The following is a 17,261-nucleotide window of genomic DNA, read 5'->3' as shown; positions in this document are numbered from 1 at the left end:
CACAATAAATTTCTATATCATTCCAAAGTTGTAAAGTCCTTTTTTGGCTCACCCTATATAATTAAATAAATACATGTGTGAAAGACAGGCTGTGATCATTTTTGTGGAGGGAAGTAATATTTTGTTCTGTAAAACTATTTTTTTAAATATGGTCATTACTGCACATAAGCATAACACTAACATAATTAAATAATATTTTCATACTTGAGTTTGTTTCATTTTTCTACATAGTTGATAGTGAAATCACTGGTGGTACACTTTTTATTTTATCAAAGTTAGAAAGAGATCACAGAGGCAACTCTAATAACTAAGTAAACCTATTAACCACCACACCTCGATTTGAAACTTTCCGAGTTTAGCTGATCTGAGAGATTACGGGATTGATGATAGTTATCTACAGAGTTATGCACAGGCTAATGAAGAATTTGGAAATTACACCTCTGTTAAATAATGCCAAAAATTCAAAGACCTTATTCATAATATCTACACTGAAAGTTACAAGATTTTTTTAATAGATTAAATGCTCCAAATGTGTGTCTTTCACCAACAGACATTCTCTGGCACAGCTTAGCTTATGGTTTGTATTGAAGAGGTATACAATGTTACCAGATAATCCCACTCTACCTTTGTTTCAGCAATAATTATTTCTGCATGTCCACTTCCTATGCTCGCAAAATTTTCTGCCGTGGGTGAATTCAAAAATGTTTTTAGGTTCACCTGCAAAACAGGAGTGTTTTCATAATATAAGAACAGCAAATCTGTGTGTGAGGGAGGGGAAGATAGGAAGGAGGTAGGGAGAGGGAGAGATGGGGAGGGTGGGCGGGGGCAGTGGTAGAGATGCAAGTTGGGGTGGGGGAGAGAGAGAGGCAGATTGGTAGTAGTGGTGGGGGGGAGGGGGAGACAGAAGCGAGGTGGAGTGGGGTGGGGAAGTCAGAGGCGAGGCGGAGCGGGGTGGGGGCAAGACAGAGGAGAGCGGAGAGGTGGGAGGGATGGGGGCCGAGCGATAGAGGGGGGCATGGAGTAGGGGGAGGCAGCAGGTGGTGGGGAGATATGTGGTGGCGGAGGGGGAGGCAGAGGGTGTTGGGGGTGGGGGACGGTGAGGTGGGTGGATGTATGAGAGAGGGAGGGTGTATGAGAGGGGGAGGGAAAGGGGGAGGGGGAGAGAGAAATGGATGGGGATAGGATGGATGGGGAGGGTAGGGAGAGGGGGAGGGAGGGAGGGAGGGAGGGAGAGAAGGGGCAAGTAAACAAATTTTGATCACATTAGTATTTCTTGTTGCTCAGGACTTTTTGGCAGTGAAAGTTACATTAAAAACTAGTGCATCTCTGTTCATCAGAATGTTTCATGTTAGAATTAAATTAATGAAGTTAGATTTAAAAATGTCAAACTTGGATAATTAGCTGTCCCACATGTTAATCGAGATCATAACATGCCTGCGTTAGTCGGTTCCTCAGTTTTTGTAGATAATGTAAAGCTTTGCAATTTAAACTGATCAAAAAATTGTAAGAGTAATAAGACTGAACATGCATACATACTGTTAAATTTCTACAGACAATTACCTGCACATCATCTTTAACTTGAGTAACTGATTTATTATCTGTTATTTGGATATGTACAACTTCCTCTAGTCCTTCTGTTACACTATTTTCTTCTTCACTTTCACTCACACTTTCACTGTCTTCTTTATCTTCGTCATCATCATCTTCCTCCTCTTCATCTTCATCTTCACTGCAAAGAACATTGGAAGAACATACACAATATTTATTGAAACCGTTTAGATATTAGCAGGAAAAATTCGCATATCTGTTGGAAGATGGTCCACATGAAACAAGATATCAGCATTGAAAAGCAGCTATGAACTGCAAGCAACTATATCAGTACTCTTTAAGAGTATTTTGTGTGTGTGTGTGTGTGTGTGTGTGTGTGGTGTGTGTGTGTGTGTGTGTGTGTGTGTGTGTGTGTAAAGAAAGAGGAATTTACAAATGAATCAATCCAAAAATTAATCAATTTACTGCTCACCAAATTTAGTTAAACTTACACATAAAACAAGTGACAAGGAACTGAAAGAAGAGATACACTGGGAAATTTAAGGATATAAGACGAGATAAGAAAAGAAGTTGGGGGATGCATCAGATAAATAACAAAATTGATGATAAGTGTAAAGAAGAAGTAATTACTGTTTGAGGAAACAAACTTAAGGCATGTGGCTCAGAGAATGAACTGGTGAAAGAAGCAGTTACTTTCATTCTGTTGTGTTACAAAAAAATCACTGTGACAACACATCAGAATATACCAAGAATATTCCAAAGAAGATAACCCACCTTGATCAGAACAAGCACTTTCCCTCACACATTTGTTAAGTTATAACAATTTTTTTTAACTAAACTACAGAATTCTGCCTCAACCATCCTACTCTTCGTATTTAACCCTACGACAACCACTAACACACTCAAAATTGGATTAAACTGCCAGTAGAAACTTGTTGGAATCCCAATTTGGCAGAGCTTGACTTTCATTTATTGCCCTAAGTTGTAAAAACAAGGTGCCAAACATACTGAGCTATGCTGCTAAATAACATCAATTTTAAAAAGATTATTTTACTCCGCTCTGGTGCTGTACAAGAGCTTCTACTTATGCACATCTTGTCTTCACTGTCCAAATGTAGTCTGTCTCTCACATGCAATGGTTTTAGGTGTTCATAGTGAAGAGCACATTTGTTTAAGGATTTTGACAAACAACATTGAGAAGATAACTGTAATGCATTTCAGTAAAATCAATGAATCAAACTCAAGCTAACTACTGACCCACTTCACTATATTCCTCATATATGTAACAAAACTTACCCTTTCTGCTTAACCTTAACTCTTCATTGTCTATGTGCACTAATACATTTAAGAGTCTCATCAAATTCCCTGGCTACTGAAAACTTACCCAGCACCTTTGCACTCAACAGCTGTTTCATTTGTCAATGTCTATGTGCACTGCTACATTTGAGAGTCTCAAAGTTCCCTGGCTACCAAAAACTTGCCCAGCATCTTTGCACTTAACAACTGTCTAATTTGATGTAAGAAGCTCTCTCCAATAAACGTGTCCCATTATTAGACGCTTTGCCAACCTCTAAACAATGCTTTTGCTCTTGATTATAGAAGTATTCTACAAGCACTATGTGTGATGCTATTGTTAAGAATGTTTCTTGACTGATGATCTCGGTGGATTAGCTACCTATTAGCTGAACGGAAACTACCGCACTCCCATTATCAGCTTGCAATTTAAAAGTTAACTCAGGCTGAGTCCTGTATCCCTGAACAAGGCAAATATAAATCAGGTGCAGTAAGAGTCCTAGCCTTTTTTTTTTATATATACCTGTCACATACCACTTCTGCACGAAGCTCACCTCCATGATTGAGGTTTATGCCATCCTCACAATCCAGGAGGTTAAGCCAAGATCCTCATTCCTTGTGTCAAACAACTTACAATTGTGGCACTCAATGATGGCCACTGGAGCACCACAGAGCTTACAGTACTAAGTGACTGACCAGAGCCCAGCTTAGGAAGGCTTTTCTGAGTCATCAGCCTTCTGTCTAGTTTAATGCAACTCACCACGAATGTCTCTCGTACCTACCTCTTCATCTCAGAGTAGCACTTGGAGCCTTCATCCTTATCTGGTGCCCCAAATGTACACCTGATCAACACTGTCCAAGTTTCATGAAAAACCTACTATTTGGAATGATGACAGCTATGAGCAAGGTGATTAATACCCCTTATCACCGTCCAAAATGTGTGTTGTGTGGTGGGGAATGAATGGTTGGAGGTAACTAGTTACAAGCAGCAATCCCTGAAGCCCTCGGCCTCACTAGTAAACGAACATTGTGCCCCATTGTTACAAGTAAATAGAAATTAACATTTATAAATTAATTTGCTCCGCATAATCTCTATATATAGAAGGCAATGTCTTGACTGACTCTCACTCTGACTGATCACCATCCAGCCTAAACTGCTAAGGATAGAAACCTGTTACACTACAGACATCATTTGACAAGGGATTGTTCGAAATTCTGCTACGAAGGGGATAAAATAGGGGATGAAAGACTTTTTGACAATACGTTGCTATTAAGGCAATTCTGAAGAAAGAAGTATGAAAATTGGTATTTCATTTCCCTGCTAAATATAAAGAATGTGTTAGGGGATGAAAGTTCAGTTCCTATGGAAGTATCGCCACTAGAATGCAAAAGGCATGATTAACAAAAACATTTGACTGTCGCTACCAGAATCACTTTTTGGTCAGAAGTGCATTTGGGAAATATCATGCTTCTATTATGGCCATAATTAGCAAGGAAAGTTTAGAAGGTATTGCAATTTGTGAACAACATAAAAAAGTTGATTACAGAAAAGGAAAAAAAGTCTGTGCAGATCATACAAGAAAAGCAGCAGGTGCTAAGCTACTTATAATGTGTAGTACAACTGATTCATGGAACAAACAAATAACTCATTAAGTAGATCTTCACATTTACCTTTTATAGGCAACATATGTGGACTTGAACCAAAGTTTTTTCACTGGTTTGCATACAGGGTATTACATGATGATGGAAACACTCTTAAATGACTGTACCATTAATTAAAGTCTTGTTTTATGTTCATCCCCATCTCTGTCTGCTGCCACTTCTGACCAGTTGCACGGTGGAGTAGAGTTTAATGGAATTAATAAAGAACTATGATGTGCACATGCAGACTGAAGCACAAAATTAAAATCTGTACCATGGCTGGGATTCAAAACCAGGTCTCATGCTCACTGGGCAGATGCACTAACCACTGCGCCACCCTGGCAGAGTGACTTTGCACAACTGCACTGACTACCCAAGCACACCTCCCCCCCCCCCCCTCAATCCACATTCCCATTCACACTTAATCCCGTAACCCCATCTAGTACTCCCCTAAACTCTTAACACCACTGCAGAGGCTCTGCAAATGTATTGGAATAGTAGCTCAACACAGAATAAAAGCAGAGATCCCACTCGAAATCCAGGCGTCAGTACCAGGGTGGCATTATGGTTATTGCATCTGCCTAGTCAGCAGGAGACCAGGTTCAAATCCTGGGCTTAGAACAAATTTTCGTTCATCGCCTCAATCTCCATATATAAATCACACACATTTGAGACTTTAAAATGTTTCTAGAGTCATACAGTGACATTTGTTTGATAAAGAAATGGTTTATATCCAGCAGTGGTTTGTCTGCATCTTCTCCACATGTCATACTTGTCTCCCAAGCCATCTAAGAATCCTACGACATCCATGGAAGAGTTGAGCACATTCTGACAAGCAAGAACTGTTTTGTGTTTGACTTTTGTTCCTGTGCAGCCACTCCTATCCACTCGACTTCGGCACCCAATATGGGGCATCTCACTCCTACACCAATTATGTTGTCAGAAGTGGGATGTTTCGGAGACCAATGGATCAACAATGGTGAAGAATGTATGCATCATTCTGATGGCAGATGACTGCAAGTAATGATTCAACTAGGACAGCAACATATGAGAGTAGCAGCACAAACTTTTCACTTGTGTCATCAGTTCATTCTGGTATCTTTGTACCCTCAAAGTCTTGTTCAATATGTCAGGTGTAGGTACAGTTGCAGCATTTGGCTTGAGGGCCAAACCACTAACACTAATAACTTGTACGCAGTGTAACTTGTATTCAGGCCCTTGTACCAAGTCACACAGTGTGATCTGTTAGGTTTGGCATCAAAAAGATCACTATGCAAAGCCAGAGCTAGGAGTGCACCTGACTTAAGATGTGGGATTTTGTGGGTGCCGAGAGGACATAGGAATAGGCCAAAATAGTTTTTCTCATACATAAAAAATTTTGTGGAGTAGAATGAGAAATGTAAATATGACGACTCAAGGTGAGGGGTGCTAAACATCATGGCCATTAGCACCCAGACAAAAAGTCAGCGTGCCATTCTCAAGAGTGGGGATGAAGGCTGTACCCACATGTGGAGCAGTTTGTAATGCATTTAAGTCTGCGTCCCTTCCCCACCAATTTAGGGATGAGGCCTGACAATTTACAACATTTCACCACGCTTGTGACACTGAAATCAGTATCGGTAGGATGGTGAGTAGATCTCCATCGAGACTGAGGGCTGCCAAAGTATCAGTATACACACTCTTTGCCAAAAATATATGCTGAATTGAAAGTGGCACACCACAAACTTCACTGAGTGTTGGATCCTCCTGCTGGAGGAGAAAGCCACGTGTTTAAAGAGCTATGTCCGATGTGCAGCCTTGTGTAAGCAGAACCTCCTTCCAGCAGTGAGGCTGACATGAAGTCCGCCATGACTGTGTGGTTGTGGAAGGAAGTCGGCCATGCCCTTTCAAATGAACCATCTTGGCATTTGCCTGGAGTGATTTATGGAAATCATGGAAAACCTGAATCAGGATGGCCGGATGCGGGATTGAACCATCATTCTTCCGAATGAGAGTCCAGTGTGCTGGACACTATGCTACCTCCCTTGGTTGGAAACTGGAATGGGCTCCATCTGTGGCCAGAGACACTGCTCCAGGACCTGATGAGATCCATTGCGCTTTGTCATCCATGCTCTGAAGTGAAATGACAGCTCCTCTCATTTCAATCAGATCTAGTTTGATGGACAGTACCCAGTCACTTGGAAGGGGGCATTCTGGAAACCAGGCAAGGACTGTAGCGCCCCTAACAGTTACCAGTGTGTAACACCAGTTGTTTGGGTAAGACACTTTAAACCATGATCAACTGCCACCTCAGCTGGCTGCTTGAATCCCGATGTCATCTGAGCAGCTCCCCGTGCAGTTTCAGGTGCTATGTACCACCCTTGACAACTTAATTCTACTTGTGACGGTGATACAGGAGTCCTTCATATGCCAAAACCATTTGATTTGTGTGTTTTCTGACCTCTAAAAGGCAAACGACGCTATTTAGAGGTACAACGTCCTTCACCAACTTCATGAATGTGGAGTACATGGACATGTGCAACTTCTTATCCAATCCTTTCTCAAGGACCAGCGTTTTCGATATCATATTGGCAATGCCTTGTGTGACTGCTATGTTCAAGAGAACGGGGCCCCCCAGGCAGTGTACTGTGTCGCATTGTCTGCCACTGCTATCAATGGCATTTCCTCTGCAGTCAGGAGCCCTGTCAAATGCTGTTTGTGGATGACTCAGCAATCTTCTACTCAGCCTCCAATGTTATGTTACAGTGGTGGTGAGGCAGCTGCAGCTGACCATTAGGAGAGTGGAAACCTGGGCCAGGCCAACTGGTTTTCGGATCTCATCAGAGTAGGTTACATGTGTCCATTTTAAATGTGCTCATTGAAATTTTAACCAACTATTGTTCACAACAGGGGACAATATTTTACATTTTCAAGAAACTGTGCCTTTTTGGTTTATTATTTGACTCGAAATTAACTTGACTGCCACATCTGAAAGGCCTACGAACAAAGAGCTTCCAGTCATTGAATATTTTGAAATGCCTTAGTGGAAAAGCATGGGGAGCTGATAGGTTTCACCTCCTGCAGTTTTATAAGGCATCTGTTCAATCATGTTTAGATTATGGCAGTGTGGTCTATGGATTAGCACATATTTCCTCCTCTAGATGTTAGACACTGTCCACCATGATGACATCAGGTATCGACAGGAGCCTTTCGGACCAGCTCAGTTCAGAGTATGTGTGCAGAGGCTGGTGAACCACCACTCTGGATTTGATGCTGTATCCTTGTGGATCAACAGGCACTGAAAATCTCAATGTCACCTCAGCAATTGGCATTTAGTGCAGTGGTCCAACCCAACGTTGAACAGCAGGAATCAGCCTCATGCTACCAAGCCATTTGGGATATGTGCTATTGAGTGTTTAAAGGATCTGGATCTATCAGACCTCCAAATACACGGATAGGGATGGAATGTGGTGCCGTCTTGGTGTCTTCAGAGGCCCAAAGTGATCTTAAGCTTGACACAGTACAAGAAAACTTGTACTCCATATTACATTCTCACAACTTTTTTTTCATCCATTTTTAAGTACATACTACAGTAATTTTTCAAGCTTTCCTGTCGAGGAGTTGTCATGTTGATTAACTGCATTTCTGCCGGTATTTGCATCCTTCCTGCACGATATTTCAACTGTGTGACTCGCTGTCTTCTTCAGGTGCTGTCTGATACTGATTCCAGTGTGGAATGAGTCTGGTATTTATGCGTACGTTGCGCTAGGCATTCCCTCTGCGATCCGTGCCACATCTGGCGCTCTGTCCGTGGTGTGTGCCGACCAACAGCAACGGCTGTAGCATTTTCTTCTAGCAGCGGCTGTTCTGAACGCTGTATGTGTACTTTGTGGTTATTATCCATTGTCAATATAGCTGAATTATGTTCTGAATGATGTAGAAGCTGTGCTTGACGTTTTATCTTCCGACTTCTAATTTGAGTCCTGTGAATTAGGATGTTCTGTTACCATGTTGTGTTGAGGCGTGGTTGGTCTTGTCTTTCTCCCTTGGAGGCAGTGATTTACCAGGAAGGTCAGGGGAACGTTAGCCAGTTTCTGTCTCTCCTATTCCTCCCATTGGAAGTCCATGTCCTCAAGAGTATAGTCCTCATCTGAGAGGGAGAGAGCTTGCCAGTCCGAAGGTTTAACTGCTACTTTCTTTGACTGTGAACTACTTTTTGAAGGTGGTTTTTTCTTATCTATGGGAGAAAATGGGTGCCTGGGTTGAGGGGAGGACTTAGTATATTTCTGACGGTGGGCAGTGTTAGGTGGCTTAGGTGGTATACCCATCGCCGACGGCTTCCGAATGATTTCTGGTTCAAGTATAGCGTTTACACGCCCTCCCCCCACAGGTACACTGACAAGTGCATGTGTTCGTACTTGAATCTGAGGGTGAGAGTTTGTGTGGAGGCATCACACATGACGACTTGCTTCTTAAGGGCCTATGCAAAAGAAATAGGAAAAACCAGAGGTTGTACAGCTTTGAAAGCTTTTTTTAGCTTCACCACTGGGTATGCATCTCTTGACTTTCAACTCCTGAATTTTCCTTTCCTTCTTGTAGACCTCACACTTTCTGCTCCTCACTGGGTGATCGCCGGGCCAGTTTATACATTTCGGAGGAAGGAAACAAAAATTGCCTGATTTGTGAGCCAAACCTCCACAATTTCCACACGTAGCCAACCCATAGTGCTATGACCAAATCTCTGACATCTGAAGCACGGAAGTTGGTTAGGAACAAATGGGCGAACCTTAAGACGGATATAGCCTGCAAGGATGTGTTCAGGTAATTCTGGAGTACTAATTGTTAGAATAAATATTGCAGATTTTTCCAATGTGCCACTGACTCTCATATAGTACTGCACTTCCGTGACACCCATATTTTTCCATTCTTCAGGTAACTCCATGGGGTCCATCTTCATTATATCGGAGCAGGTAACCACCCCTTATGGGTAGTCACCTAAGGTGATACATCCCAGAAGCTTAAATGTTTGGTTTGAGTTGGCAGTTTCAATTAGAAGTGTTCCATTACGAAATAATTTGACACTTTGTAGGAACCCAGCAATACCCTCCAATGTCTTGTGAGTACAGAAAAGGGAGACCTTCTCAAAGGTTCCCCTGTTCTGCTTACAATAATGGTGTTATCGCACACTAATACCTCGTTACTATCATTCTGAGATTTCTTCTTGGGAGGACTGACCAACTGAGCTCTCTTTGATGAATGGATGTAGATACTATCTGATGGTACACGCGTCTCGTTAGCAGTAGTAGTTTGATGGGACTGCTCCATAGGGTTCCCACGAGACTCTAGGGAAATAACCGCTGACTCAGACAGAGCCCTGTATGCCTGAGCAGTCCAGGTGGTGACGCCAAGGCCCCTGTTCTCCAAGATGGACAACATTCCACTGCTCTGCCACAAGAGGATCACTGAAGCAAGCTCGGAGCTTACAGTAACAGAGGACTGGTAGAACTTACCAGTCCCCAGCTCAGGAACCCAGGGTCGCCAAGCCCATACCCAGCAACCAAATGCTGAGCCCCTGGGGGATCTATAGATAGATGAAGTTCAAGTAAGAGTAGCTTTTAGGTTAGAATTAAATTAAGTGAACGTGGAACTTGCTTTCCTAATAATAAGACAGAGGTAACAAGTGGTAGTTCAGCACATTCTGTCCAGGTGAGAACAAATCTTGGTATTGATCGTGCGAACCGATTGGCTGCATTCAGCTGGCCTCGAGTTTGCACCATATAGCACTTTCCAGTGGCAGACAGTGAAACCTTACAGTAGTCACCTGTGTACTGTTCACGTGTTTTGGTTATTGTGCATTTCTTATGTTGGAAAATGGAAAAATAGTTGCAATCTGTGCACTGCAATATAGGAAGTAATAAAAGCTTTTATTGTCAATATTTCCAAACTTTTTTCTTTACTTTAGGAACACAAAACATCATTTGAGAACCTGAGAAATACAGTTCACTCTTTAACCTCCATGGCCCTACTACAGAATACACTTCCAGATCACTCTTCCTGACTTGTAATCTTTAATTTCTCAAACATTGATATTCTAATTTCTCAAACATTGATATTCCAGGAAATTGTGGAAAGAGCAATGCTGCCAGAGTGTTGTTCTTTCCACATATGAAATTTTAGCATTCTCAAGTGCGTAATCTATACAAAATTTCATCAAAATTGAAACTGATAAAATAAAAACAATATTTACTGCAAGAATCTGATGCAGAATGTCTCCTTTCCCATACACACAATGTAAAATCTCATTTCAGGGACTTTTATAAGCTTACAAATTGTGTCTAAGAAACATACTGTCATGTATGTTATCATGGTTCTACCCACAGAAAGCGTGTTTTGACAATGTGCTTTACTTTTTTAACTCACTGTCTTTAGCAGTGACAATTTTCATTTGCTTTTTATTTATTGGCAAAACGCTAATGGCAATCAGACAGCACAGGCTTTTTTTTTTTTAACCTTACACCATTGACCCAAAGAAGTGGTAACACCAATAACCCTGAGTTCCTGCAACACAGTGTAACTTACAGGCAATTCCTTAATGGGAAACATCTTTAACAAGAAAATTTTCAATGCCTCTAGTACTGGGACTATCAACTGCAGTAGCCCAATTTTCAAAATACAGCAAACACTTATAAAAAGTAAATCAACACTGGTAACGTGTAGATCTTGCCCTAATACTAGACTTATTAAGCTAGCTAGCTTATATCACAAAACCTGTCAGCTGTTTCTGACTCTCCATTCCGGCCCAATGCATTAATGAATACTTCTCTAACTCCAGGATTGTGAATACAATTGCAATAGTCGTTCTGCTATCGTCAAGTACAATCTGCTGAAAGATATGTTACATGGAAACAACAGCTATCCATAAACTGCTGTAGTTGGATACAAACTTCAAGAAACGTATGTAAAGCTTCACTACTCGAAGATCAAATTCAGATCCAGATTAATGAAGGAAACCAGTATCCACACTGTTTATGCAGACATCTACGATAAACACGGTATTCAGACAAATCTGTCCGCCTAGTTCTCTACACTCAGAAACATACAGAATTAGTCAGTTAAGAGAAGAAGTGGAACTTTTTTTTAATGAAAAACTACTCATATTTTGGGAAGAATACAAACTTACCAGAATGTTTCAATACAAACTTAACTACAGTTTTAGTTGTGGGGTATATTTTCAAGGAGTTTTTGGTAAAGTAAACTGCAGGTCCTATAAACTGCACAACCAACTTAGGCACTTCCACACAAGACAATCTTGAATTTCACATGGAATTAATCAAATAGTTCTTTGTGCTAGAGGTGAATGCAGGTTTTCACTGTCTGCCACCAGGAAGCGCTAGACCTGTTGACCCGAGGCCAGCCGATCAGCGCACTCGATCGACACAAAGATTTGCTGTTCCTTGACACAAGTTTCAGCACTGAGCAAGTAGAGCACGCTCTGAGAATCACAGTAGAATCAGATGGTTCAGATTTTCTCTTTTTACATTACACTTGACTGATCCAAAGCAGTAAGATGCTGAGACATGGATGTGTGATATCGTTAGTCACCATGATATCAATTAAACTGCTCTAGGTCTGGTGGGAAGCAGTGCATGTAACAGCAGAACATCCGCCAATGATGTCTCTATTAATTCGGTGTTTCGGGAGAATGTGACAGGAAAGTTTGAAAAGATGTCTTATGGGCAAGAAGGTAGCCTAGGAAATAGTATGTCGGGACAGACAGGGAAAGAATGTATTATGGGCAGAGGAGAGGAGCTGGAAAGCTACGCACAGAGGAGAGTAGGTGGAAAGCAACTGTGACCCAGCAGGTTGGTCCATTGTATTGGGCAGTTCATGAAATGGGGCCACAGAACTAGTTGCATTTGCTCGGAATGAGTGGTATCTGTTTGTTGAGATACCGAGCTTCATTACAAAGAAATACGAAGAATGTAATGATAAACTATGTGCATACTGCAAAGATGAAGTTAGTTAACTGAGTTCAGCATGGAGTTCTTCCCAGTTAATATAACGAATGCAACAATGGAAATGCTGCCACTGACCTCTTTAGTCTCTTAATATAAGGGGCATTCAAACGAAACCCGGTCACTAGTGTAAGGTGATGGTAACGATTTTATTCACTCAAAAATTTGATTACACACAATACACATACTCAAAAATAGTCACCAAAACTGTTGGCACATTTATCCCATTGCGACACTAGCCGGTCAATTCCATCCTTGAAGCAGCTAGTAGGCTGCTGTCAGATCCAGGCCTGGCCCAGTCACACACTTTGCCGCCGCATTCACTTCCGCAAACATTTCTGGCGTGATGACATGATGAGCCTGTCCAGGACGAGCATCGTCTTCCAGTGACTCGCGCCCCTCAAGGAATCATTTGCACCATTCCACAACATTTTAACAACGCAGACACTACTCACTGTACACAGCCTTCACCCGTCGATACATTTCACGGCCTCCAACTACCTCCACCGCCAAAAATCTACTCCCTCCTTGTTCCTGCTTACTCGCCTGCATGTTTGGAAGTGGACGATAGCTTGTGTGACCACGTTCTCTTTGGCGTGAAACCACACTGGCACTATGCAACATCAAACTGTGCACATGCGTCAGTCTCTCTACCAATAGATGACATCATTTTACCCGCAGTTACGTGGTGCCACCTTACGTGTAAGGCAAAGGTAGATGCACTGACCAGGTTTCATTTGAATTAACCTCATGGTTTTGATTACCGATTAAATCTTAATGATACGATTCTGATGTAGTATTTGTACAGATAAATGTAACCACATTATGAGTCATTCCATGCCAAATCAGCACAGCTGCCAACCTGACTATCTCTGATTTTATCAAATATGGTGATTTTATCAAATATGGTGTATTCATAACACGACAAGGGAATGAAAAATGCAAATAACATAATTGCACCACACATCAAACAATGGAAAATCCAGGATGGACTGTGACAATATTGTAAAAACGAAAGTTGCCACTCACCATATAGCGGAGATGCTGAGTCGCAGATAGGCACAACAAAAAGACTATCACAAATAATAACTTTTGGTGCGTAAAGCCTTCGTCAGAATTAGACAACAAAAACACACACACACACACACACACACACTCAAACCCAACTCACATGACTGCAGTCTCAGTTGCCTGAGACTGCTATCATGAGTTGGGTTTGCGTGAGTGTGTATGTATGTGTATTTGCCGTCTAATTCTGACGAAGGCCTTAATGGCCAGAAGCTAGTATTTGTGAAAGTCTTTTCGTCTTTTCAATGCAAAACATGATGATATTGTTCCAGCCAAACCACATTTGTGGAAGGTTCAGCACACAGCTTCAGATTGTAAGGAAGCTAATTGTAACTCCACTGGTATCTTTATTAATATTCAACACACATCCAACCCACCAATGACCTCCGTATATACATGCAACGAACTCTGCGATATCACCAAGGTAGGAGCCTTCTTGGGTCTGTGTTACATATTCATTTCTGATGTCTGGTGAATTGGAAAAAACCTTCATTTGAATTTTGTTATGGCCAGGGGGAATAAAATATTGTAATTTGTGGATACCTGCAATGGTGCAGATTTGTGCAAAATCCCCTTGAAGAAGAGATCCTTCTTCATCATACTCAATGTTAGTTGTATAATGAAAGTGAACCAGTACAATCTTTTGGGTTTTTGGAATACCATTCAGACAGCTGTCAAGGTATAATTATCTGAGAGTTGCAGAAGCATTGCGGACTGGCAGGGGCAGCAAGTCTCTTGATACTATACCAGTGATACCCTAACACAGCTCTTTGCCATAGGGTAAGGCACAGAAATGCCACTCTGCACAGACATTGGAATCATTCTGCTGAGAAGATATGTTTGAAAAATTATTGCAGTTTTTTGCTCGACTGCAGCACCATCTGAGACGTAATAAATGTACTTGGGTGTTCTATGGAAATGGAAAATCATGAAGTTAACCAAATGACGTTAGAAAAGATGAACACACACAGTGACGTGTTTTAAGGTATTCTGATATGATAAAAAATAACGTGTGATCACTTAAATCGGTTTTGGAATGTCTAAAATAAACATTAATGGATGGATAGTAGCCTGCACATTTTCCACTGAAGCCCTTTGAACTCATCCTGCATGATAAATGCATAATTCTCTGTAAAGTCACATATAACGATGTATTCATTGTCAGAAAGTCTCTCTTTCAGATGCTGCAGATATTCAGACTATTGGCCGGCTATGAAGGAATGTAGCAGGAGCCTTTTTTAATCTGTCAATTAGGCTTACCAATAAGTCTCCCACAGAAAACAGGCGTACCTGCAGAGTTGTTATATTCCTAGATGTCCACAGTTTGTATGTTACTTCATCAATTCCATTTTCATCAAACAACTCTCCTATGTATTCCATGAAAGAATATGCACCTCGGCAGTTATCACATGCTGACATAACATTTTAGCTGTGTGGGATTACAAATTATCTGAGCCAGACAATGTTTCTATGTGCTGATAGTCTGCATTACATGTCAACACTTTCAATTTGCAACCTTCTAACATGAGATTCACATTTTAGTGAATAATGCAAACACACAAACTATGGGTACTGGTTGCATTAGCCAGAACACAATTCTTGGGTTGTAACTGGCAAAATCTGGATAATCCTATTTTCAGTCATGGATGTACATCTTTGAATGCTTGATACAGCTCTTTCGTGTTTTCCAACACCAGACATTTTATTTATGAACCCTGGGATTGTTTTATTTAACAGAAATAAAATCCTTCTTCTCAGGCAAACAGTGGCTTATATCTTCTCTGTTGTAAAATTCTATAACACATTTCACAGTGTGTTCACTTAGGACATGTCTACATTTTGGATTGGGAGTTGTTAAGATATCACATTCTTTGACTAATAGTTTTGCTTTTCTCACTAAGTAGATTGAGGCCCCAAATTCATTTTCAGTCCTCCCATTGCTCCAACTTTTCAGAAGAAGTGTCAATAGCTGGATCTTCTCGCTGCTTGTGATGCTAGTAATTAACTTCTTTTTCAACTGCATTATAATTTCAGATTCCACATTTGCCTCAGTCTCTGCATTTTCTCCCATACTGGGTCATTCAATAATTAAAGAGACAATTGGTCTGGGGAAAAAACTGTTAGTAAGGCCAGATTGGTACCTTTCATTTGATATCGCTGTGATGAGCCCTGCTCAGCTGATGTATCAACTTTACCTCAAAAACACATTTCAAGATGGTGAGTCCCCTTGAAACATCCACATTAGTTGAACAAGATTCTGTTATTTGTTTTTTACTTGCTGAAGATGAGAAACCAGTGAATATATACTACAGAATGTCTAAAGTTTATGGTGAAGGTTGTATGAATCATGCAAATCTTTACAAGTGAGTAGAGCAGTTCAAAAATGGTCACGACTCAGTGACTGACGAACACCGTTCTGGCCGACCAGTTGCAGTTTCGACTCCCTCACTTGAAAGTCAAATTGATGATATTATTCATGCCGACCGCTATGTGAGTGTGGAAATGATAGTTCGTACGGTTCAAGTTAGTAATGGTACAGTTCATAACATTATCTGTAACAAGCTGAAGTACCGCTTAACATGCGCAAGATGGGTCCCAAAGGAGTTGAAGCAGCTACACTAGGAAACAAGGTTGAGTTTGTGCACAAAGCTAAAGTAACGTTATGAAAGATAAGGTGAGCACTTCCTCAACAAAATTATAACTTGTGACGAAACTTGGGTTCACTATTATGAGCCAGAATCAAAAAGACAAAGCACGGAGTGGAAGCACACCAACTCACCTGTCAAGAAAAAATTCAAAACTGTTCAGCAGGAAAAGTCATGCTGACAGTGTTTTGGGATGCTGAAGGTCCAGTTTTTTGTGATTATCTCAAACTAACCTGTGAAACCACGACAAAATGGACTGGGTAGTACTGCCTCATTCCTCTTACAGTCCTGATTTAGCACCTAGTTAATCCATTTGTTTGGGGCCCTGAAGGAGGCATCACATAGGAAGAGGTTCCTGGACAACGAGGACGTGAAAAAGTTTGTGGGAAATTGGTTCAGACATCAAGCACACGTCGGCAGCAGCAATCTGAAAATGGCGTACATATCTTCTCCTTGAGTCAGAGTAACTGCCGCACATGCTCGGAACTGTGATCGTAGCGCTGCTGCAGATAGAAATAGAAACCGAACTTACTTTGTGGATGACCCTTGTAGTTGGTTCAGCTACAGGCCTTGTTTCAGTGTTAATTTTTTCCTACTCTGTCACATATTTTGTGGTCTGTCATTATGACACTGATCATATCAACCATCCACAATTGCACTTTACATAGACTTTTCTTGCATCTGTTGTGACCATTCTTCTTGAAAAAATTACAGTAGTGTATGATCCTCCCAAACACCATCTTCATCTGGCAGATATGTACAGTTACAAAACACAAACACCACTTCTGATAGAACTTTCTCTGTACATGTAGCATCCATACTGCCACCCAGGCTTTGAAAGGAAACCCTTCACTCTCCTGATTTCATATCTTCTGACTTGCTTTCAGGTAACAAGAATGATTGCTGTTGGCCTGTTCACTTTATGCACTTAGCTTTGACTGGTTAAAATTAAAATGCTTGCTACTGACCTGCTTGCCTTGCAAGTTATCTGTAATTGGTCAAAACAAGAATGCTTCTTGCTATTGGCCTCTTCAGATTGTCAGCTCAATGTGATTGGTCAAAACAGAAATGC

The 17,261-nt window shown here is 41.2% G+C and overlaps 1 protein-coding gene across 2 annotated transcripts in view; it reads right to left on the bottom strand.

Moving 5' to 3' along the window:
* The window catches only part of LOC126195225 (ran GTPase-activating protein 1), a 137,322-nt gene that overhangs the window by 44,890 nt on the left and 75,171 nt on the right, over positions 1–17,261 (bottom strand). For both annotated transcript variants that reach the window (XM_049933753.1, XM_049933759.1), the window contains exons 7-8: positions 1,561–1,729; positions 625–717 (exon numbers count right to left, since the gene is read on the bottom strand). In XM_049933753.1, coding sequence (XP_049789710.1) covers positions 625–717; positions 1,561–1,729 — 262 coding nt within the window. The remainder of the gene's footprint in view (positions 1–624; positions 718–1,560; positions 1,730–17,261) is intronic.

This window comes from Schistocerca nitens, chromosome 1 (assembly GCF_023898315.1).
Source record: "Schistocerca nitens isolate TAMUIC-IGC-003100 chromosome 1, iqSchNite1.1, whole genome shotgun sequence".
NCBI classification, from domain to species: Eukaryota; Metazoa; Arthropoda; class Insecta; order Orthoptera; family Acrididae; genus Schistocerca; species Schistocerca nitens.
Note: the sequence above shows the minus strand (reverse complement) of the source record. Positions and strands in the feature narration are given on the sequence as shown.